The sequence below is a fragment of the Leucoraja erinacea genome, chromosome 8 (assembly GCF_028641065.1).
Source record: "Leucoraja erinacea ecotype New England chromosome 8, Leri_hhj_1, whole genome shotgun sequence".
NCBI classification, from domain to species: domain Eukaryota; kingdom Metazoa; phylum Chordata; class Chondrichthyes; order Rajiformes; family Rajidae; genus Leucoraja; species Leucoraja erinaceus.
The window spans coordinates 7920670-7944533 of record NC_073384.1 but is presented as its reverse complement, the minus strand read 5'-3'; the positions used below and the strand labels follow the sequence as shown (position 1 = coordinate 7944533).

General features: G+C 47.8%; 1 protein-coding gene across 1 annotated transcript in view; it reads left to right on the top strand.

The window, feature by feature from the left end:
- LOC129699288 (1-phosphatidylinositol 4,5-bisphosphate phosphodiesterase beta-1) overlaps nt 1-23864 on the top strand; it is a 660784-nt gene that overhangs the window by 371272 nt on the left and 265648 nt on the right. Inside the window, 3 exon segments of the mRNA XM_055638950.1 lie at nt 6437-6577; nt 11383-11462; nt 22829-22882. Coding sequence (XP_055494925.1) covers nt 6437-6577; nt 11383-11462; nt 22829-22882 — 275 coding nt within the window.

Genomic DNA, 23864 nt, shown 5'->3' with positions numbered 1-23864 from the left:
TGCATGTGCGCACGTGATAGATGTGGCCCGTTGTATATTAGTGACTAATCTGTCGCTGTAGGTCAGACATGCGTCCTGGCCCCTATGCAGAACAACGATGCCGACCCCTGAATTAGACAGGTGCATGGATAGGCCAGGTTTGGAAGGATATGGGTTAAACAAAGGCGGGTGGGTCTAGTTTAGATGGGGCATGTTGGTCGGCGTGGGCAAGTTGAGCTGATGGACCTGTTTCCACGCTGTATCACTCACTCTATGACTCCAGCTGCAGTGTTCATTGCAGCAGACAGCTGTGGAGGCCAAGTCAGTGGATGTTTTTAAGGCAGAGATTGATAGATTCTTGATTAGCACGGGTGTCAGGGATTATGGGGAGAAAGCAGGAGAATGAGGTTGAGTGGGAAAGATAGATGAAACATGATTAAATGGCGGAGTGGACTCGGTTCTCCGAACGGCCTAATTCTGCTCCAATCACTTATCAACTCTTGAATAGAGAAAATAATACAAGGTGCTGATCTGGTCACATCATCTTGAGTAGAATAACTATCCTATTTCGAGTTATCCATTACTTCTGTCGATGCCTCATACGTGTTTCCGAAGCTGATAAGCCTCGAACATAATAGGTATTTTGAGTTTGCATTTTTTAGTTATGATCATTAATAGCATCAGTAGAAAGTTGAGGCGAAAAAAAAAAAAAAATTGCCCCACAATAACATTTCAAAACTGGTCGTGGCTTCAATGAAAGTAATTCAAGGTGGATTATCTGATGCATTTCCCCAGGCTGTGTCCATAATGCGTTCGAAATTCTTCTTGAATTGAATTGAGATTGTGTTATTTGTGGGGATATAAATAGAGGCCATTTGCTGCGTTGATTCACTTTGAACGTTTTCCGAAATGCCTGGGCTTTGTTGATGGGAACCTGTGGTGAAATGTTCTCTGATGTGTTGCTCCCCACCGCTCACAAGTGACCAGCGAGCGCAGTTCATTTTCCTGTCTCGATCTTTCACCAGACGTACCCTGGCAGAAGGTCTCTGAAACATAGAAACATAGAAATTAGGTGTAGGAGTAGGCCATTCGGCCCTTCGAGCCTGCACCGCCATTCAATATGATCATGGCTGATCATCCAACTCAGTATCCCGTACCTGCCTTCTCTCCATACCCCCTGATCCCTTTAGCCACAAGGGCCACATCTAACTCCCTCTTAAATATAGCCAATGAACTGGCCTCAACTACCCTCTGTGGCAGAGAGTTCCAGAGATTCACCACTCTCTGTGTGAAAAAAGTTCTTCTCATCTCGGTTTTAAAGGATTTCCCCCTTATCCTTAAGCTGTGACCCCTTGTCCTGGACTTCCCCAACATCGGGAGCAATCTTCCTGCATCTAGCCTGTCCAACCCCTTAAGAATTTTGTAAGTTTCTATAAGATCCCCTCTCAATCTCCTAAATTCTAGAGAGTATAAACCAAGTCTATCCAGTCTTTTTCATGGACAGTCCTGACATCCCAGGAATCAGTCTGGTGAACCTTCTCTGCACTCCCTCTATGGCAATAATGTCAATGAAGAAGGCCCTCGACCCGAAACGTCGCCTATTCCTTCCCTCCATAGATGCTGCCTCACCCCGCTGACTGTCTCCAGCATTTTTGTGTCTACCAGGCAGAAGGTCGTGGGTTGGAAAGAACTGCAGATGCTGTTTTACACTGAAGATGCACACAAAATGCTGGAGTAACTCAGCGGGGTGAGGATATGATGGAGAGAAGGCAGGTACAGGATACTGAGTTGGATGATCAGCCATGATCATATTGAATGGCGGTGCAGGTTCGAAGGGCCGAATGGCCTACTCCTGCGCCTATTTTCTATGTTTCTATGTTACGGGAAATGGATCTGCCAACAGTCATAAAAACACAACAGGATACATGAAACATGAAATGAAAGTGACGAGTGGAAAGGATTGGGGAGGGGGAGTCAGCCAGTCTACCCCACGACAGAAGGGGGAGGAGTTGTACAGTTTGATAGCCACAGGGAAGAAGGATCTCCTGTGATGTTCTGTGTTGCATCTTGGCGTTTAGTTTAGTTTAGAGATACAGCGCGGAAACAGGCCCTTCAGCCCACCAGGTCCGCGCCGACCAGCGATCCCCGCACACTTACACTATCCTGCACCCACTAGGGACAATTTTTTACATTCACCAAGCCAATTAACCTACAAACCTGTACGTCTTTGGAGTGTGGGAGGAAACCGAAGGTCTTGGAGAAAACCCACGCGGGTCACGGGGAGAACGTACAAACTCCATACAGACAGCGCCCGTAGTCAGGATTGAACCCAGGTCTCCGGCGCTGCGTTCGCTGTAAGGCAGCAACTCTACCGCTGCGCCACCGTGACCACCCTCAGGTGCTCCTCGGGTTGACCAGTGTGTCACGGAGGGGGTGAGCTGTATTGTCCAGGATGCTCCGAAGTTTGACGAGCATCCTCCCCCTTCAAGACCACCTCCAGTGAATCCAACTCCAGCCCCCAGGACAGAGCTGGCCTTTCAGCGTGATTTAACGTACAGCTTCAATCGAATGTCACCAAAATAAAATTAATCACAAGGATAGGGACTGGGGGAAAAGATGTTTTCATGCAGTACAATATTAATTTATGATGCTATTTACTCAGGTCCGCTCAAAGTGGAAAGTGATGTGGAACATTAGATCCCTGTTCTCCTCATTATCTTTCTGCTCCACAAACCACTTCAATTTACAATTTTACACATGGCAGGCCCTCATCGTCTGTTGGGCCACATCCCGGGGAGGCTCAGCCGACTTAGAGGCTTTTGTCCCTGATGCTTTGGATTTAGTTTTCGGAGATGACTGCGTCGAGACGGGGTCCTTCGGCTCACCGAGAACGTGCCCACCATCGATCACCCGCCTTCGCACTTACTTCTGCGCTATCCCACTCTCCCATCCACACCGCAATTTCTACACAGAGGGGCAATTAACTGACAGACCCGCACCTCTTGGGGATGCGGGAGGAGACTGGAGCACCTGGAGGAAACCCACGCAGGTCACGGTGAGAACGTACAAACTCCGTATGGACATAGAAACATAGAAACATAGAAAATAGGTGCTGGAGTAGGCCATTCGGCCCATCGAGCCTGCACCGCCAACGATATGATCATGGCTGATCATCCAACTCAGTATCCCATCCCTGCCTTCTCTCCATACCCCCTAATCCCTTTAGCCACAAGGGCCACATCTAACTCCCTCTTAAATATAGCCAATGAACTGACCTCAACTATCTTCTGTGGTAGAGAATTCCACAGATTCACCACTTTCTGTGTAAAAATGTTTTTCACATTTCGGTCCTAAAGGACTTCCCTCTTGTCCTTAAACTGTGACACTTCACAACAGACAGTGAAGTGCAGCTAAGGTACACAAAATTGCTGGAGAACCTCAGCGGGTGCAGCTAGTTCTGTTCTAAAGGTAATGTACATCAGTCAGGCTGTTGTACATGAAGGATAGACACAAAGTGCTGGAGTTACTCAGCGGGTCAGGCAGCATCTATGGAGAAAAAGGAATGGGTGACGTTTTGGCCCTTTAATCATCCCGAAAGTAGGAGAACGGGCCGAAGAGTTACATAGGGACATTAAACAGATGCTTGTACCTTCTACCCGTGACCCATGCGGATTTTCTCCGGTTTCCTCCCACCCTCCAAAGACGCGCAGGTTTGCAGGTTAATTGGCTTCGACAAAATTGTAAATTGTCCCTAGAGCATTTGGGATAGTGTTAATATGCGGGGATCGCCAGTCGGCACAGACTCGGTGGGCCGAAGGGCCTGCTTCTACGCTGATGCAAGTGTGTTTGATACATCTTAGAAATTCTTTGGGTCCTGTGCCTTTGCCAATTCAACCATCTTTTAAATTGGATCTGCTATGGCAGAGGATGTGCAGGAAGGAACTGCAGATGCCGGTTTACGCTGAAGATAGACACAAAATGCTGGAGTAAATCAGCGGGACATGCAGCACCTCTGGAGGGAAGGAATGGGCGACGTTTCAGGTCAAGAAGAAGGGTCTCGACCAGAAACGTCACCCATTCCTTCTCTCCAAAGTGGGACAATTGTCCCTAGTGTTAATGTGCGGGGATCGCTGGTCTGCGCGGACCCGGTGGGCCGAAGGGCCTGTTTCCGCGCTGTATCTCTAAACTAAACTAAACTCTTGCCAATCTTTCCCAAATGCTGACAGACACAAAATGCTGGAGTAACTCAGCGGGACAGGCAGCATCTCTGGAGAGAAGGAATGGGTGACTCTTCTTCAGACCCAACCCGACCCGAAACGTCACCCATTCCTTCTCTCCAGAGATGTTACCTGTCCCGCTGAGTTACTCCAGCAATTTGTGTCCATCCTCACGGCAGAGTAAATGTTCCTTCACTCTGTCCACTCCACATGATTTTTTTTTGTGACGTAAGTTTCAGAAACTTTGTTAGCCAAGTTCTCGGAAGGCAAAGATTCTCAGTCGAGATGGCACAAAATGCCGGACCAACTCAGCGGGTCAGGCAGCATCTGCGGAGGACATAGACAGGTGACCTCTCTGGTTGGGAGCCTTCTTCAGACTGATTTTTGGGGTGGCCAGAAGGATGGGAGAGAGAGAGAGAGAGAGGCGGGGATTATAGAGAGGGGTAGTGCAAACTCCGCACAGACAGTCAGGATCAAACCCGATTCTCTGGCGCAATGAGGCAGCTGCACCATCGTGCTGTCCATTTTAATACTCGTCGCATCAGCAAAAATACGTTCAGTTTCTAAGGACTTCTATCATTTAGAACGGAGATGAGGAAACACTTTTTCACACAGAGAGTTGTGAATCTGTGGAATTCTCTGCCTCAGTGGAGGCTGGTTCTCTGGATACTTTCAAGAGAGAGAGAGATAGATAGGGCTCTTAATGATAGCGGAGTCAGGGGATATGGGGAGAAGGCAGGAACGCGGTACTGATTGTGGATATTCAGCCATGATCACATTGAAGGGCCGAATGGTCTACTTCTGCACCTATTGTCTATTGTCTGTTGTCTATCTGTAATATGCAAAGAATAATGGTGGAATGACTGATTTCTGACAATTGGGAAATCGAGACGAGTCTTAACAAATACATCTTTGAACTTAGTGATGAATTAAATGCCCTCGATCGATATAATATTGAAGTGCCCGGAGAAGGGTTTCGACCCGAAACGTCACCTATAGGAATAGCCATGTCAACATTTTAACGAGAAGTCAAATGGATAAAACCCGAAACTAAACACCTTGCAGAGTTGATTGCAACGTTTTGGAGGAGACGCGAGGAACTGCAGAGGCTGGTATCCTGAGCAAAAAACACAAAATGCTGGAGTAACTCCATGGGTCAGGCAGCATCTGGGGAGAAAATGGACAGGGGGCGTTTTGGGTCAGGACCCTTCTTTCTATTGATTGGAGTAGAGGGGAGGAAGCTGCAAAAAAAAGAGGTGGTCAGAAGAAGGGTCCCGACCCAAATCGTCACCCACTCCTTCACTCCAGAGCTGCTGCCTGTCCCGCTGAGTTACTCCAGCATTTTGCGTCTATCTTCGATGTAAACCAGCATCTGCAGTTCCTTCCTACACATACAGTGCGGAAACAGGCCCTTCGGCCCGACATCTCCGGCCGACCAACCTGTCCCAGCTACACTAGTCCCACCCGCCTGCATTTGGCCCATATCCCCCCAAACCTGTCCTGTACATGTACCTGTCTAAATGGGTGGTGAATCTGTGGAATTCCTTGCCACTGAAGGCTGTGGAGGCCAAGTCAGTGGATATATTTAAGGCAGAGATAGATAGATTCTTGATTAGTGGTGGTGGCAGGGGTTATGGGAAGAAGGCAGGAGAATGGGGTTAGTAGGTAGGGATAGGTAAGCCATGTTTGAATGGCAGAGTAGACTTGATGGGCCAAATGGCCTTATTCTCTCTCAAGAGAGAGCTAGATAGAGCCCTTAAAGATAGCGGAGTCAGAGGATATGGGGAGAAAGCAGGAACGGGGTACTGATTGTGGATGATCAGCCATGATCACCTTGAATGGCGGTGCTGGCTCGAATGGCCTAACGGCCTACTCCTGCACCTATTGTCCATTGTCTATAGTCTACTCCTGTCACTTATGATTTATGGCCTACTGTAAATGTTTCTTGAACATTGCGATAGTCCCAGCCTCAATGATCTCCTCTGGCAGCTCGTGCCATACACCCACCACTCAGATTCCATTTGAATCATTCCCCCTTCACCTTAATCCTGTGCCCTCTGGTTCTCGATTCCCCCCACTCTGGGCAAGAGCCTCTGTGCGTCTACCCGATCTATTCCTCGCGTGATTGCTGTCTGAACAATTTGTTATATAACGGGATTGTTAATGGAGGTTGTTAATATCGGCAGAGACCGGCGGATGTGAGGCGTGGCGCTAAATCCCGTGTTTAATTATTTCGACAGGACACAAAGCTCCGGGAATTGTTGGACGTGGGGATTCAAGGAAGCCGCCTGGAGAACAGGATGGTGACGGTGGTCTATGGTCCCGACTTGGTCAACATCTCCTATCTCAACTTCATGGCCTTCCAAGAAGATGTAGCTAAGGTACTGATGCGATACGATATACGAATGAACTATATTTATCCCAGGAGGGAGATTGGTCTGCCGACAGTCATAAAAAACCACACGAAAACACATGAAACATGAGATAATGAGACATTTTGGGCGGCACGGTGGCACAGCGGTGGATTTACTGCCTTGCAGCGCCGGAGACCCGGGTTCGATCCCGACCACAGATGCTGTTCGTATGGAGTTTGCACGTTCTCCCCGTGACCTGCGTGGGTTTTCGCCGCGATCTTCAGGTTCCTCCCACATTCCAAAACTGTACGGGTTTGTAGGCTAATTGGCTTGGTATAAATGTACAATTATCCCTAGTGTTTACTTTAGTATAGTTTAGTGATTCAGCACAGAAACAGACCCTTCGGCAGCTGGAATTAGAGGGGCGGTACAAGTGCATGGCTGTACAGTTGCTGCCTTGCAGAGCCAGTGACCCGGGTTCGATCCTGACTACAGGTGTTGTCTGTACAGAGTTTGCACATTCTCGTTGTGACCACGTGGGTTTACTCTGGGTGCTCTGGTTATCCTCCCACATTGCAAAGATGTGCAGGTTTTCAGGTTAATTGGTTGTTAAATTGATTTGAGTATAGGAGCAGGGAGGTTCTACTGCAGTTGTACAGGGTCTTGGTGAGACCACACCTGGAGTATTGCGTACAGTTTTGGTCTCCAAATCTGAGGAAGGACATTATTGCCATAGAGGGAGTGCAGAGAAGGTTCACCAGACTGATTCCTGGGATGTCAGGACTGTCTTATGAAGAAAGACTGGATAGACTTGGTTTATACTCTCTAGAATTTAGGAGATTGAGAGGGGATCTTATAGAAACTTACAAAATTCTTAAGGGGTTGGACAGGCTAGATGCAGGAAGATTGCTCCCGATGTTGGGGAAGTCCAGGACAAGGGGTCACAGCTTAAGGATAAGGGGGAAATCCTTTAAAACCGAGATGCGAAGAACTTTTTTCACACAGAGAGTGGTGAATCTCTGGAACTCTCTGCCACAGAGGGTAGTCAAGGTCAGTTCATTGGCTATATTTAAGAGGGAGTTAGATGTGGCCCTTGTGGCTAAGGGGATCAGAGGGTATGGAGAGAAGGCAGGTACGGGATACTGAATTGGATGATCAGCCATGATCATATTGAATGGCGGTGCAGGCTCGAAGGGCCGAATGGCCTACTCCTTCACCTAATTTCTATGTTTCTATGTTTCTATGATTCGTAGTGTGTAGGATAGTTCTCATGTAGGGGGATCACTGGTCAGCGCAGCCTGGGTGGGCCGAATGGCCTGTTTCCGCGCTGCATCTCGACAGTATCTAACTACCACAGGGGTAGGTGAGGCAGGTACTATCCGTGGGCAAGTGTATGATTGGAAAGATACAGAGGGATAAGGGCCAAACATGGGAAAATGGGACTAGCGTAGATGAGGCATCTTGGTTACCAAGGACAAGTTGGACCTTAGGGTCTGTGTCTGTGCTGCATCATTCTATAACTTTATTATTCAGTTGAATTAAGTTTGATTTTAGTATGATTGAAGTATGCATTATGTAGGCTTGGGCAGAGTGGATCAGAGCTACTGTAAAACAATCATAAGACTTATTTCTCATGTGGATCAGTTCATAGATTCAGCACGAAAATAGGCCCTTCGGCCCACTGAGTCCGCAACAACCAGCGATCCCCGCACACTAACACTATCCTACACGCACGAGGGACAATTTGTACATTTACACCAAGCCAAATAACCTACAAACCTGTACGTCTTTGGAGTGTGGGAGGATTCCGAAGACCTCGGAGAAAACCCACGCAGTTCACGGGGAGAACGTGCAAACTCCGTACAGACAGCACACGCAGTCGGGATCGAACCCGGGTCTCTGGCGCTGTAAGGCAGCAATTCCCACGCTGCTGAATTATGCGTTATTCGTTGTAAAGTAAATTGAAAGTTGGCAGGATTCAAAATGGAGTGGAGCCGTTTTGAGTTTGGAAATTGAATGCAATCAATGTATTAATCGAACTGGTGAAGTGGGGAATTAAATACAATGCTCTTTGCTCCGCACTCACTGAACTGCATTAGTGCATTGCTAATCAAGTTAGCAAACCTAGTGTTGACAATGATAACATTACCTGCTTCTTCTCAATAAATATTTCAGGGACCAGTCATCAGAAAGAATAGTGAATGTCTGTTTTTTCATAATTGGGGCTGATCTTTAGTTTATTGTCACGTGTACCGAGGTACAGTGAAAAGCTTTTGTCGAGTGCTATCCAGTCGTGGAAAAGACAATACATCATTACAATCGAGCCATTATATCAGATACATGATAAGGGAATAATGTTTAGTGCAAGGTAAAGCCAGCCAAGCCCGATCAAGGATAGTCCGAGGGTCACTGATGAGGTAGATAGTAGTTCAGCACTGCTCTCTGGTTGTGGTAGGATGGTTCGGGTGCCTGAAAACAGCTGGGAAGAAACTGTCCCTGAATCTGGAGGTGTGTGCGTTTTCACACTTCTGTACCTGTTGCCCGATGGGAGAGGGGAGAAGAGGGAGTGGCCGGGGGTGCGACTGGTCCTTGATTATGCTGCTGGCCTTGCCGAGGCAGCGTGAGGTGTAAATGGAGTCGATGGAAGGGAGATTGGTTTGTGTGATGGTCTAGGCTGTGATTACTATATGGTCATCCACCATTAGAGTCATAGAGCTCGAAGGGCCGAATGGCCTGCTCCTGCACCTATTTTCTATGTTTCTGTGTTTCTGTAGAGTGACACATTGTTGTGAGATGTTACGGCTTCAGCATGTAGATGGAAACAAAGCTCAGTTGTTCAGTACACGCTGTTGCTAGTGTGTGTCTTCTTCATTTTACAAAAGTACACTGCGTGCATACTCACACATATGCACTAGACTAAAGGGCTTGTCCCACTTAGGCAACTGCCGGTGACTGTCATAGACGTAGCAGGTCACCGAAAAAAGTCGGCGACTGGACCTCCCCACCCTCCCCTCCCCACGACAATGTCTACGACAACCTACCACCTAGTCGACGGCAAGCTACAGCAAGCTACCGACAACCGGCGACCCATTAGGATGTCCACCTACGACCACACAGGCGACAAACGTAGACAACCGTAGACAACCTACGTCCACCCGCGACAAGCTACGGTAAGCAACGACCCTGTCGGAAACAACTGAAGACAATTCAATCGCAGGTACCCGTCGCCGGTTGACGTAGGTAGTCGCCAATGGAATTCACCGCAGTCGGCACCTGGCGACAACCAACGTCACCTGGTGAAAACCTACGTCAGGAGAAGACAAGCTACGTCAAGCCCACATTCGCCAAGACGTTTTGAACATTTCAAAATCCAGCGGCGACCAGAAAAGCGTTACGACTCTTTAGGCGACTTGAGGAGACGACTCACGACCGTACGGGCATTACCCCGCAACCACGCAACGACAGACTAGTCGCCCGTAGTCACCGAAAAAATCGCTTAAGTGGGACAGAGGCTTAAGATATTGAATATATTGCATGACGCAAATCATACCATTCTGGTACTCGGCTCTTAAAGTCACAGTTACCATCATATACATTATTATAGGCACCACAATCGTGGAAATAGGCTGTCGCCTGGTCTCAGTCCACTGAAGGTAGACACAAAGTGCTGGAGTAACTCAGCGGGTCAGGCAGCATCTCTGGAGAAAAAGGAACGGGTGATGTTTCAGTTCGAGACCCTTCTTCAGACTGAGAGTCAGGGGACAGGGACATGAGAGATATTGAGGGTGATGGATAGAGATATAGAACAAATGAATGAAAGATATGCAATAAAAGTTACAATGATAAAGGAAACAGGCCATTGTTAGCTGCGGGCGGGGTGAAAACGAGTGACAAACAATGAGACTCAACAAGACGGATTTGAAGCTGGTACAACAACTTGGGTGGGGCAGGAGGAGAGAGAGGGGGGGATGCAAGGATTACTTGAAGTTAGTGAAATCAATATTCATACTGCTGGATAGACACACTGAAATTGGCTTAAGGTTAATAAATGCACTAGTCTTTCTAGTTGCCACAGAGGTTCACCTGCACCTCCTCCAACCTCATCTATTGCATCCGCTGCTCTAGGTGTCAGCTGTTCTACATCGGTGAGACCAAGCGTAGGGCTTGGCGATCGCTTCGCCCGACAACTCCGCTCAGTTCGCACTAACCAACCCGGTCACCTGGTGGCTCAACACCTCAACTCCCCCTCCCATCCCGATCCAACATTTCTGTCCTGGGCCTCCTCCATGGCTAGAGTGAGGCCCACCGTAAATTGGAGGAGCAGCACCTCATATTCCGCTTGGACAGTTTACACCCCAGCGGTACGAATATTGACTTCTCTAATTTCAGGTAGTCTTAACTTTCTCCTCCCCTTCTCCATATAACCATATAACCATATAACAATTTACAGCACGGAAACAGGCCATCTCGACCCTTCTAGTCCGTGCCGAACACATATTCTCCCCTAGTCCCATATACCTGCGCTCAGACCATAACCTTCCATTCCTTTCTCGTCCATATAACTATCCAATTCTCAACCCTCCCTCAGCCCACTGGCTCCACCCCCTTCCTTTCTTCTTCCCGCCCCCCCCCCCCTCACATCAGTCTGAAGAAGGGTTTCGCCCCGAAAATGTTGCCTATTTCCTTCGCTCCATAGATGCTGCCTCACCCGCTGAGTTTCAGTTCCAGCATTTTTGTCTACCTTCAATTTTCCAGCATCTGCAGTTCCTTCTTAAACACTTCATAATTATCTGTTCCTTCAACCTAGTAACTGTTCCTCCGTTGATTTCCAGGAATGGACTAATGCCCTCTTCAACTTGGCAACCAACCTGATGGCCCAGAACAGATCGAGGGACACCTTATTACACAAATCGTAAGTATGATCTTCTGTTTTAGCTTTTATTTAACCTTTACCAGCACTTTCCAATACTCCAGAAGTTGCACTTCATCAAAGATATTGAATGCAGAGACCCACTGCTGGAATCGAAAGTGAATGAATGAATGAATGAATAAGTTTATTGGCCAAGTGTGTTCACATACAAGGAATTTGCCTTGGTGCTCCGCTCGCAAGTAACAACACGACATACAGTAACAATTAAGAATGACACATAATACATTAAAACATTAATACTAAAATATTACAGTTTAAACATGTGGATGAAATAAAATACCAGAGCAGAAGGAGGCTACGGACTTTTGGTTATTGAGTAGAGCTACTACTCGTCGAAAGAAGCTGTGGTGTCTGGCTGTGGTAGCTAGGACAGTCCGGAGTTGCCTTCCAGAGGGAAGTGATTCAAAGTGTTTGTGGCCAGGGTGAGAGGGGTCAGAGATGATCTTACCCGCTCGCTTCCTGGTCCTTGCAGTGTACAGTTCGTCAATGGGGGGAAGGTTGCAGCTTTATTCTTACTCCGGCACCGTGCCTTTTCTTTTATAAAGGTGATGTTTCACGCTTCTGCACCCTATCAAAGTTACTTCTTCCGTCGAATTTGCCCGTCTTTTTTTCCATCTTTCTTTTAGATTACTTACAAAATTCTTAAGGGGTTGGACAGGCTAGATGCAGGAAGATTGCTCCCGATGTTGGGGAAGTCCAGGACAAGGGGTCACAGCTTAAGGATAAGGGGGAAATCCTTTAAAACCGAGATGAGAAGAACTTTTTTCACACAGAGAGTGGTGAATCTCTGGAACCCTCTGCCGCAGAGGGTAGTCGAGGCCAGTTCATTGGCTACATTTAAGAGGGAGTTAGATGTGGCCCTTGTGGCTAAGGGGATCAGAGGGTATGGAGAGAAGGCAGGTACGGGATACTGAGTTGGATGATCAGCCATGATCACATTGAATGGCGGTGCAGGCTCGAAGGGCCGAAATGTCTACTCCTGCACCTAATTTCTATGTTTCTATGTTTCTAGATGTCCACTATTGGGAGTATCTTGGTTTTTTTAACCCTTGCCTTCGTAGCCATCCTAGCATCTGCCTGGTAGTTGTTGACCCGCCTGCAATGGCATTAAACTGTTGGTTAAACAGAGCAATCCCTCGGAGGTTGTGAAAGCCGATAAATCTATCCGTGTCAGCTTGAATGGTGATTGGTGTTGACAGGTGTAATCACCACTGTAGCATTCTGTGGTGGTAATGTTTGATTATAATTTGCAAATGAAAATAAACGGAAGCAAAATATTTTGAGACGAGCCTCCCACGACCTCCTCATTCTGTTTAGTTCGACCCAGAACCTTTCTCCCAAGGTGTGAGTATCTGACGCTAGAGGGCACAGCTATAAGGCAAGAGGGGGAATGCTCAATGGAGGTGTGGGGGGGACATGTTTTTTGAATCATGGAGCGGTGAGGGGTCCTGGAACTTGCTGCCAGGGGCGGTGGTGGAGGCAGATACGATAGTGGCGTTTAAGAGGCTTTTAGATGGGTGCATGGAAGTGCAGGGAATGGAGGGATATGGATCAAGTGCAGGCAGATGTGATGTGGAAGTCTTTGTACAGAGACGTGGACGTGAAGTACAGAGTTGACGTGGAAAAGCTTTTCCCACTGAGAGTAGGGAAGATTCAAACAAGGAGACATGACTTGAGAATTAAGGGACTGAAGTTTAGGGGTAACATGAGGGGGAACTTCTTTACTCAGAGAGTGGTGGCTGTGTGGAATGAGCTTCCAGTGAAGGTGGTGGAGGCAGGTTCGTTTTTATCATTTAAAAATAAATTGGATAGTTATATGGACGGGAAAGGAATGGAAGGTTATGGTCTGAGTGCAGGTAGATGGGACTAGGGGAGAATATGTGTTCGGCACGGACTAGAAGGGTTGAGATGGCCAGTTTCCGTGCTGTAAATTGTTATATGGTTATATGGTTAGATGTGATCAATTCAGCTGGGCCTCATGTACGGCCCAGACATTGTGGGCAGAATGGCCTGTTTCCATTCCCTACCTTTCAGTCAATTTCTATCAAGTGAGATGTGGATTACTGTCGTTCAAGAAGGAACTGCAGATGCTGGAAAATCGAAGGTACACAAAAAAGCTGGCGAAACTCAGCGGGTGCAACAGCATCTATGGAGCTCCATAGATGCTGTTGCACCCGCTGAGTTTCTCCAGCTTTTTTGTGTACCTGTGGATTACTGTTCTATGTTCCATGAGTTCTGTGGAGGGAACAAGATTGGGAGATTCACCACTAGATGTTGTCTTATAGTCATCTTTCTCCATTTTAGTTTACAAATGGTTAATTCCCAATTTAACAAAATCGGCTCAAGTTCTCTCCTGGGGCAGACGACTTAACACTTACTCCCACACTCTAAAGGCGTGCAGGTTTGTAGGTTAATTGGCTTGGCAAAATTGTAAATTGTCCTTAAGTGTGTGCAGGACCGTGTTAGTGTGCGGGGATCGCTGGTCGGTGTGGTGCTGGTGGGTCGAGGGGCCTGCTTTTGCGCTGTATCTCTCAACTAAATTGAACTAAATGAAACCCGGGTTCGATCCTGACCTCAGGTGCTGTCCCTATGGAAGAGAGACACAAAATGCTGGAGTAACTCAGCGGGTCAGGCAGCATCTCTAGAGAGAAGGAATGTGTGACGTGGAGGGTCGAGACCCTTCTTCGGACTGATGTCAGGGGAGTAGGCGGGACACAGATACAACGTGGTCGGAGATAGTAAAGGGCCTGTCACACTTGGCCGCCATTTGCACCTCATTTACGCGTCATATGTAAAATAGGTCAACGCGTGTTACACACGACGTTGCGCGCAAATCACGCGTCAGCATGCCGTCTGGTGCACGTGATGTCATTAGAATACCCTGCGCGCGCGACGACGCATGGTTACGCACGGTGACGGTAACCATGAGTCACCACACGATACACGTGAGATGTCGGGACGCCAGCGTGCGACGCCAATGCGTTAGCGTGCGCAGGCGGCGCATGAGGATTTCGTGCAGCACGAAATCTTGGAGCGCCGCGCGACACCGCGCACATCACCACACTCTCCATGCGCCCGTCCCGCGCTACCCACACGCTACGCGTGCATCATAACGCGACAACTACATTTTTGGAGGTTGCGTAAAGGTCGTGCAAATGACGGCCAAGTGGGACTGGCACTTAAGACTAGTGGGAGAACTGGGTAGGGGGAGGGGATGGAGAGAGAGGGAAAGCAAGGGCTATTTGAAGTGTCCGAGAGTACGGTTCCAGACCTCCCAGCTGTCTCTGTGGAGTTACCTTTGTATCTCAGACAACACTCTTAAGGATGCTTGGATTAGACAATAGACAATAGGTGCAGGAGTAGGCCATTCGGCCCTTCGAGCCAGCACCGCCATTCAATGTGATCATGGCTGATCATCGCCGTTCCTGCCTTCTCCCCATATCCCCTGACTCCGCTATCTTTAAGAGCCCGATCTAGCTCTCTCTTGAAAGCATCTAGAGAACCGGCCTCCACCGCCCTCTGAGGCAGAGAATTCCACAGATTCACAACTCTCTGTGTGAAAAAGTATTTCCTCGTCTCCGTTCTAAATGGCTTACCCCTTAATCTTAAACTGTGACCCCTGGTTCTGGACTCCCCCAACATCGGGAACATGTTTCCTGCCTCTAGCATGTCCAAACCCTTAGTAATCTTATATGTTTCAATAAGAATCCCTCTCATCCTTCTAAATTCCAGAGTGTACAAGCCCAGCTGCTCCATTCTCTCAAGATATGACAGTCCCACCATCCCGGGAATTAACCTTGTAAACCTACGCTGCACTCCCTCAATAGCAAGAATGTCCTTCCTCAAATTAGGGGACCAAAACTGCGCACAATACTCCAGGTGTGGTCTCATTAGGGCCCTGCACAACTGCAGAAGAACTTAGGAGGTGTGAGCAACAGGGAGAAGAGGGACAGACTTGGATTGTTTCCTCTGGAACGTGGAACGCGTTTTCCCTGGAACGCTGGGGGTTGAGGGGTGACCTGATAGAAGAATATAAAATGATTAGAGACATAGACAGGGTAGACAGTCAGAACCTTATTCCCCAGGATGTAAACATGAAACTCTAGAGGGCATAGCTTTACGGTGAGAAGGGCAAGTTATAAAGGAGATGTGTGGGGCAAGTTCTTTTACACAGAGGGTGGTGAAGTCTGGGACTTCCTGCTGGGGTGGGATGGGAGGGTTGGTATATATACGACAGTGGTATTTAAGAGACTTTTAGATAGGTGCGGCGCTGTGGCGGTAGAGTTGCTGCAGCTTCAGAAACCCGGTTCGATCCCGACTACGGATGCTGTCTGTACGTTCTCCTCGTGATCGCGTGGGTCTTCTCCGAGATCTTCAGTTTCCTCCCACACTCCAAAGATGTACAGGATTATAGGTTTCGGGCCGAAACGTCGCCTATTTCCTTCGCTCCATAGATGCTGCTGCACCCGCTGAGTTTCTCCAGCAATTTTGTGTACCTTCGATCTTCCAGCATCTGCAGTTCTTTCTTGAACAGGATTATAGGTTAATTGGCTTGGTATAAATGTAAATTGTCTCCAGTGTGTGTAGGATAGTGTTAGTGTGCGGGGATCGCTGGTCGGCGTGGACTCGGTGGGCCGAATGGCCTGTTTTCATGCTGTATTTCTAAACTAGACTAAAAATATGAATATGTAGGGAATGAAGGGATATGGATTGTGTGTAGGCGGTTAAGGGTTAGTCTTGGCAACAGTCTGGAGAAAGGTCCCAACCCAAAACGTTGCCCATTCTTGTTCTCCAGAGATGCTGCCTGACCCGCTGATTTACTCCGGCGATTTGTGTCTGTCTTTGCTCCTGGCGTCATGTTCAGCACAGGCCTTGTGGGCTGAAGGGCCAGTTCCTGTTACACTGAGAAGGGTTTCGACCCAAAAACGTTGCCTATTTCCTTCGCTCCATAGATGCTGCTGCACCCGCTGAGTTTCTCCAGCACGTTTGTGTACCTGTACTGTTCTACGTTCTATGTTCCTCAAGCCTCCAGTGATGAAGCCATTTCTAAAACAATTCCTGGGGCGGTCACGGTGGCGCAGCGGTAGAGTTGCTGCCCTACAGCGCTTGCAGCGCCAGAGACGCAGGTTCGATCCTTACTACGGGTGCTGTCTGTACGGAGTTTGCATGTTATCCCCATGACCACATGGGTTTTCTCCGAGATCTTCGGTTTCCTCCCACACTCCAAAGACGTACAGGTTTTTAGGTTAATTTGTATACTTGGTATAGGTAAAACATAGAAACATAGAAATTAGGTGCAGGAGTATGCCATTCGGCCCTTCGAGCCTGCACCGCCATTCAATATGATCATGGCTGATCATCCAACTCAGTATCCCGTACCCGCCTTCTCTCCATACCCCCTGATCCCCTTAGCCACAAGGGCCACATCTAACTCCCTCTTAAATATAGCCAATGAACTGGCCTCGACTACCCTCTGAGTTCCAGAGATTCACCACTCTGTGTGAAAAAAGTTCTTCTCATCTCGGTTTTAAAGGATTTCCCCCTTATCCTTAAGCTGTGACCCCTTGTCCTGGACTTCCCCAACATCGGGAGCAATCTTCCTGCATCTAGCCTGTCCAACCCCTTAAGAATTTTGTAAGTTTCTGTAAGATCCCCTCTCAATCTCCTAAGTTCTAGAGAGTATAAACCAAGTCTATCCAGTCTTTCTTCATAAGACAGTCCTGACATCCCAGGAATCAGTCTGGTGAACCGTCTCTGCACTCCCTCTATGGCAATAATGTCCTTCCTCAGATTTGGAGACCAAAGTGTAAACTGTCCCCAGTGTGTGTAGGATAGTGCTAATATGCTGGCCAGTTCGGACTCGGTGGGCTGAAAGATCTGTTTCCGCTCAGGATCCCTAAACTAACTAACTAAACTAATTGTCGGTATGTTCCATGATGTCCGTCTCGTACGCTCATCCCAGGCCAAGGTCACCTGCGAAACAATGTTGAAACAGCTGATTTCTATTCCTGACTCCAGCTGTCAGCTTTTCATTTCACTGCACATCTCGTATGCGTATGTGACCAATAAACTTGACTTGACTTGCTTTCAGTCAACCAATACTGCAGCAGTACTTTTTTAAATTTAGTTTAGTTTATTGTCACGTTTAGTTTATTTTAGTTAAGTTACAGCGCGGAAACAGGCCCTTCAGCCCACCGGGTCCGCGCCGACCAGCGATCCCCGCACACTGACACTATTCTACACACACGAGAGTCAATTTTCCCATCTACCCAGCCAATTAACCTACTAACCTGTACGTCTTTGGAATGTGGGAGGAAACAGAAGATCTCGGAGAAAACCCACGCAGGTCACGGGGAGAACGTACAAACTCCGTACAGACAGCACCCCTTAGTCGTGATCGAACTCGAAAACTGAACACAAACTCAGTATAGATAGCACCCGTAGTCGGGATCTAACCCACATCCCGTGGTACGGTGAAAAGCTTTTGTTGCCTGCTATCCAGTCAGCAGAAAGACTAGATACGATTACAATGATCTATTGTACATTTTCCTTGAACTTTGTCCCCTTTGATCTCTCCTTTTTCACACTTTACCTTTACCTATTCCCTCTCCCCTGACTCTCAGTCGCAAGAAGGGTCTCGACCCAAAATGTCGCCCATTCCTTCTCTCCAGAGATGCTGCCAGTCCCACTGAGTTACTCCAGCATTTTTCGATGGTCACAATCAGAGCCGTCCACAGTGTATAGACACAGGATAAAGGGAATAACGTTTAGTGCAAGATAAAGTCCAGTAAAGTCTGATTAAATATAGTCCCAGGGTCACCAATGAGGTAGATAGTAGGTCAGGAACCCTCTTTAGTTGGTGATAGTATGGACCAAGTGTCACGAGTCAAGAGTGTTTTATTTTCATTGTCCTATCTGGGACACATGACATTCTTGCTTGCTGCAGCAGGCTGGGAAGAAAGGTTAGCAGTGGGATTACCACCTCCTCAGCCCACCCAACAGTATTAACCTATGTTAGCCCAACTTTACACACTGCGGCACAGTGGTGCAGCTGGTAGAGCCACTACCTCACAGCGCCAGAGACCCGGGTTCGATCCCGACCTCGGGTGCTATCTGTGTGGAGTATGCACGTTCTCCCTGTGACCACGTGGGTTTCCTTCGGGTGCTCCGGTTTCCTCCCGCATACCAAAGACTAGCAGGTTTGGAGGTTCACAAAAATGCTGGAGAAACTCAGCGGGTGCAGCAGCATCTGTGGAGCGAAGGAAATAGGCAACGTTTCGGGCCGAAACCCTTCTTCAAACCCTTTTCCAGCATCTGCAGTTCCTTCTTAAGAGTTTCTCCAGCATTTTTGTGTACCTTCGATTTTCCAGCATCTGCAGTTCCTTCTTAAACAGGTTTGGAGGTTAATTGGCCATCTGTATCATGTCACAAAAATACATTGAGTAGCAGTGTATTTAGTCTGTGAAATTCTGGTCAGTATTATTTAGATTAGTTTAGTTGAGAGATACAGCACGGAAACAGGCCCTTCGGCCCACCGGGTCTGCGCCGACCAGCGATCCCCGCACATTAACACCATCCCACACACACACTGGGGACAATTTTTACATTTACACCAAGCCAATTGACCTATAAACCTGTACTTATTTGGAGTGTGGGAGGAAACCGAAGATCTCGGAGAAAACCCATGCAGGTCACGGGGAGAACGTGCAAACTCCGTACAGACAGCACCCGAAGTCGGGATCGATCCCGGGTCTCCTGTGCTGCATTCACTGTAAGGCGGCAACTCTACCGCTGCGCCACCATGACCGCCAGTTTTCTTTATTTGTTCACGAGTTATTTGATGTCATTCATAGAAACATAGAAAATAGGTGCAGGAGTAGAGGCCATTCGGCCCTTCGAGCCTGCACCGCCATTCAATATGATCATGGCTGATCATCCAACTCAGTATCCTGTACCTGCCTTCTCTCCATACCCCCTGATCCCTTTAGCCATAAGGGCCTCATCTAACTCCATCTTAAATATAGCCAATGAACTGGCCTCAACTACCTTCTGCAGGAGTGAATTCAAGAGATTCAACACTCTCTGTGTGAAAAAAGTTTTCCTCATCTCGGTCCTAAAAGATTTCCCCCTTATCCTTAAACTGTGACCCCTTGTCCCGGACTTCCCCAACATCGGGAACAATCTTCCTGCATCTAGCCTGTGCAACCCCTTAAGAATTTTGTAAGTTTCTATAAGATCCCCCCCTCAATCTTCTAAATTCTAGCGAGTACAAGCCGAGTCTATCCAGTCTTTCTTCATATGAAAATCCTGACATCCCAGGATGTCAGTCTGGTGAACCTTCTCTATGGCAAGAATGTCTTTCCTCAGATTAGGAGACCAAAACCGTACGCAATACTCCAGGTGTGGTCTCACCAAGACCCTGTACAACTGCAGTAGAACCTCCCTGCTCCTATACTCAAATCCTTTTGCTATGAATGCTAACATACCATTCGCCTTCTTCACTGCTTTTAATGCAGGAGAATTAAAAGTTAAATAAACGTAATATCTAATCCTGCCCTATATATATACACCAGATATCTAAATGACTGCCTCTGCCCATGGATAATGTTCCTGACATTAAAGTGATGTTCCTGGAGAAATTTAAATATTAATGAATTCTCCAAACCAGATATTGAATAAACTCAAGTAATTTTCTTTAATATTAAAGATGTCTCTGAATTCTTGCTGTGTAGTTTGTTCAAAGATGTAGGAAGATAGTTATTTTAAAACTTGATGTAAAAATAAATCAGGTTGGCGTAATAGAACAGCACACAGTTGTATTATCTAAGTGAATGATAAAGATGTATGCTCAAATAAAATGAATGCAGTTCAGTTTAGTTTAGTTTATTGTCCCGTGCAGTGAAAAGCTTTTAGAAACATAGAAAATAGCTGCAGGAGTAGGCCATTCAGCCCCATTCAGCCAGCACCGCCATTCAATATGATCATGGCTGATCATCCACAATCAGTACCCCGTTCCTGCTTTTTCCCCCATACCCCTTGATTCCGTTAGCCCTAAGAGCTCTCTCTAACTCTCTCTTGAAAACATCCGGTGAATTGGCCTCCACTGCCTTCTGTGGCAGAGAATTCCACAGATGCACAACTCTCTGGGTGAAAAGGTTTCTCCTCATCTCAGTCCTAAATGGCCGACCCCTTATTCAATATGATCATGGCTGATCATCCCAAAATCGGTTTGGTTTGAGAAAAGTTGAGCCCATTTTGGTTCAGTCCCAAAACCAAGTTGAAGCCAAGGACGGACGGCATGGTGGCGCAGCGGTAGAGTTGCTGCCTCACAGCGGCAGAGCCCCAGGTTCGATCCTGACCACGGGTGCTGTCTGTGCGGAGTTTGTCCGTTCTCCCCGTGACTTGCGTGGGTTTCCCCCGAGATATTCGGTGTCCTCCCACACTCCAAAGACGTGCATGTTTGCGGGTTAATTGGATTGGTACCGATGCAAATTGTCCCTCGTGTGTGTAGGATAATGTTAGTGTGCGGGGATCGCTGGTCGGTACGGACTCGGTGGGCCGAAGGGCCTGTTTCCGCGCTGTATCTCTAAACTAAACTAAAGAATGGGCGGGTGATGCGGTGTTAGGAGAGGCAGTGCCCTCATGTGGCCACTACAGTGCTACTACAGCCTTTGTCTCAATGTTCAATTGGGTGGATCGGGGAGGAGAGGGTTGATAGATGAATGTATCTTGGTTGGGGTTGGGACATGGCAGCAGATCCTGTTTGGAATCAGCCAGAAGTAAGTTAAATCATTAGAGTCTGAATGTGCAGGAAGGAACAGCAGATGCTGGTTTACACCGAAGATAGACACAAAAATCTGGTGTAACTCAGCTTTAGTAAGGCAGCATCTCCGGAGAGAAGGAATGGGTGATAATAGACAATAGACAATAGGTGCAGGAGTTGGCCAGTCGGCCCTTCGAGCCAGCACCGCCATTCAATGTGATCATGGCTGATCATCCCCAATCAGTACCCCGTTCCTGCCTTCTTGCCATATCCCCTGACTCTGCTATCTTTAAGAGCATGTTTAAAAAGGTATTTTGGGTCGAGATCCTTCTTCAGACTGTGAGTCAGGGGAGAGGGGAAACGAGAGATATAGACAGTGATATAGAGAGATATAGAACAAATGAATTAAAGATATGCAAAAAAAATAACAATGATAAAGGAAACAGGCCATTGTTAGCTGTGGGCTGGGTGAAAATGGGACTCAACAAGACCACTTTGAAGCTGGTTCGACTTGGGTGGGGGAGGGATGGAGAGAGAGGGGGGGATGCAAGGGTTACTTGAAGTTAGAGAAATCAATAGTCATACCGCTGGGTTGAAAGCTGGCCAAGCGAAATATAAGATGCTGTTCAATAATCCAACACAGGCGACTATTTGTGTGCTGGTCACAGAAGCAGGTCTACAATCGCTCCACACTCTTAAATCTCTACTCCTACAGCAACATTTCTTACTTCAAACATTATATTCTTTATCATGTATCTGTGCACTGTGAATGGCTTGATAGTAATCATATGTTTGCCTTTCTGCTGATCGACACAAAATACTGGAGTAACTCAGCGGGACAGGCAGCATCTCTGGAGAGAGGGAATGGGTGACGTTTCGGGTCGAGACCCTTCTTCAGACTGAAAGTTATTATGTCCCTGTCCCACTTAGGAAACCTGAACGGAAACCTCTGGAGACTTTGCGCCCCGCCCAAGGTTTCCGTGCAGTTCCTGGAGGTTGCAGGTGGTTGCCGGAGGTTGCAGGTAGTTGAAGCAGGTAGGGAGACTGACAAAAACCTCCGGGAACCTCACGGAAACCTTGGGTGGGGCACAAAGTCTCCAGTGGTTTCCGTTCAGGTTTCCTAAGTGTGACAGGGGACATAAGGGGAGAGGGGAAATGAGAGATATATAGACGGTGATGTAGAGAGATATAGAACAGATGAATGAAAGATATGCAAAAAAAATAACAATGATAACGGAAACTGGCCATTGTTAGCTGTAGTGAAGTGAGAAAGTAAAGTTGGTGTGACTTGGGTGGGGGAGGGATGCAGAAAGATGTCTTTCCGCTGACTGGTTAGCACGCAACGAAAGCTTTTCACTGTACCTCGGTACACGTGACAATAAACTAAACTGAACTGAAACAAAGATATGAATGAAAGAGGGTCTGAGGAAGGGTCCTGACCCGAAACGTCACCCATCCCTTTTCTCCAGAGATGTCGCCTGACACGCTGCAGGATTTGTTTCCCCGCTGTTCGACTCTGTGATCGGATATCCAGGTGAGTGTCAAATATATTGATGTTTTTGACGGATGTCCATGTACTTTGTAGGTACACCAAGCTGAAACTTCAAACCAACCAAGATGGCCGGATTCCTGTCAAAAAGTAAGTGAATCCACATAACCTTGAGCACGGTAGCGCAGCGGTAGAGTTGCTGCCTCGCAGCGCCCGAGACCCGGGTACGATCCGGACCACGGGTGCTGTCCGTATGGAGTTTGTACATTCTCCCCAATAAGAATAAGGGGTAAGCCATTTAGAACGGAGATGAGGAAACACTTTCTCACACAGAGAGTTGTGAGTCTGTGGAATTCTCTGCCTCGGAAGGCGGTGGACGCCGTTTCTCTGGATACTTTCAAGAGCGAGCTAGATAGGGCTCTTAAAGATAGCGGAGTCAGGGGATATGGGGAGAAGGCAGGAACTGGGTTTAAGAAGAACTGCAGATGCTGGAGAATCAAAGGTGGCTGGAGAAAGATAGCGGGTGCAGCAGCGGGAAATAGGCAACGTTTCGGGCCGAAACCCTTCTTCAGACTGTACTGATAGGGGTGGGCGGGGGGAAAACCGTGGAAAAAGGATTGAGCCCGAAGACTGGGGGTGCTGGGGGGATTGAGGAAGGGGAGGAGACAGCAAGGACTAACTAGCAAGGCAGGAACTGGGTACTGATAGGGGATGATCAACCGTGATCACATTGAATGGCAGTGCTGGCTTGAAGGGCCGAATGGCCTACTCCTGCACCTATTGTCTATGGTGACCACGTGGGTTTGATCTGGGTGCTCTGGTTTCCTCCCACACTCCAAAGAAGCGCAGGTTTGTAGGTTAATTGGCCCTCTGTAAATTGCTCCTCGTGTACGGGACACGACGAGTGTACGGGGTGATCGATGGTCAATGTGGGTAGATGATTTTGGGAAGGGTGGAGTCCATCATGGCCCATTGTTGGCTAGCAAAGATGACAGGGATAGAAGGATGCGAACAGTGGAAATGGTGGGATGACTAGGATGGGGGAGAGGGTCGTGGAGAGAGGGAATGCAGCAGTTACTTGAAATGAGAGAAGTCAACGTCCATACCCAAGCGAAATATGAGGTGCTGTTCC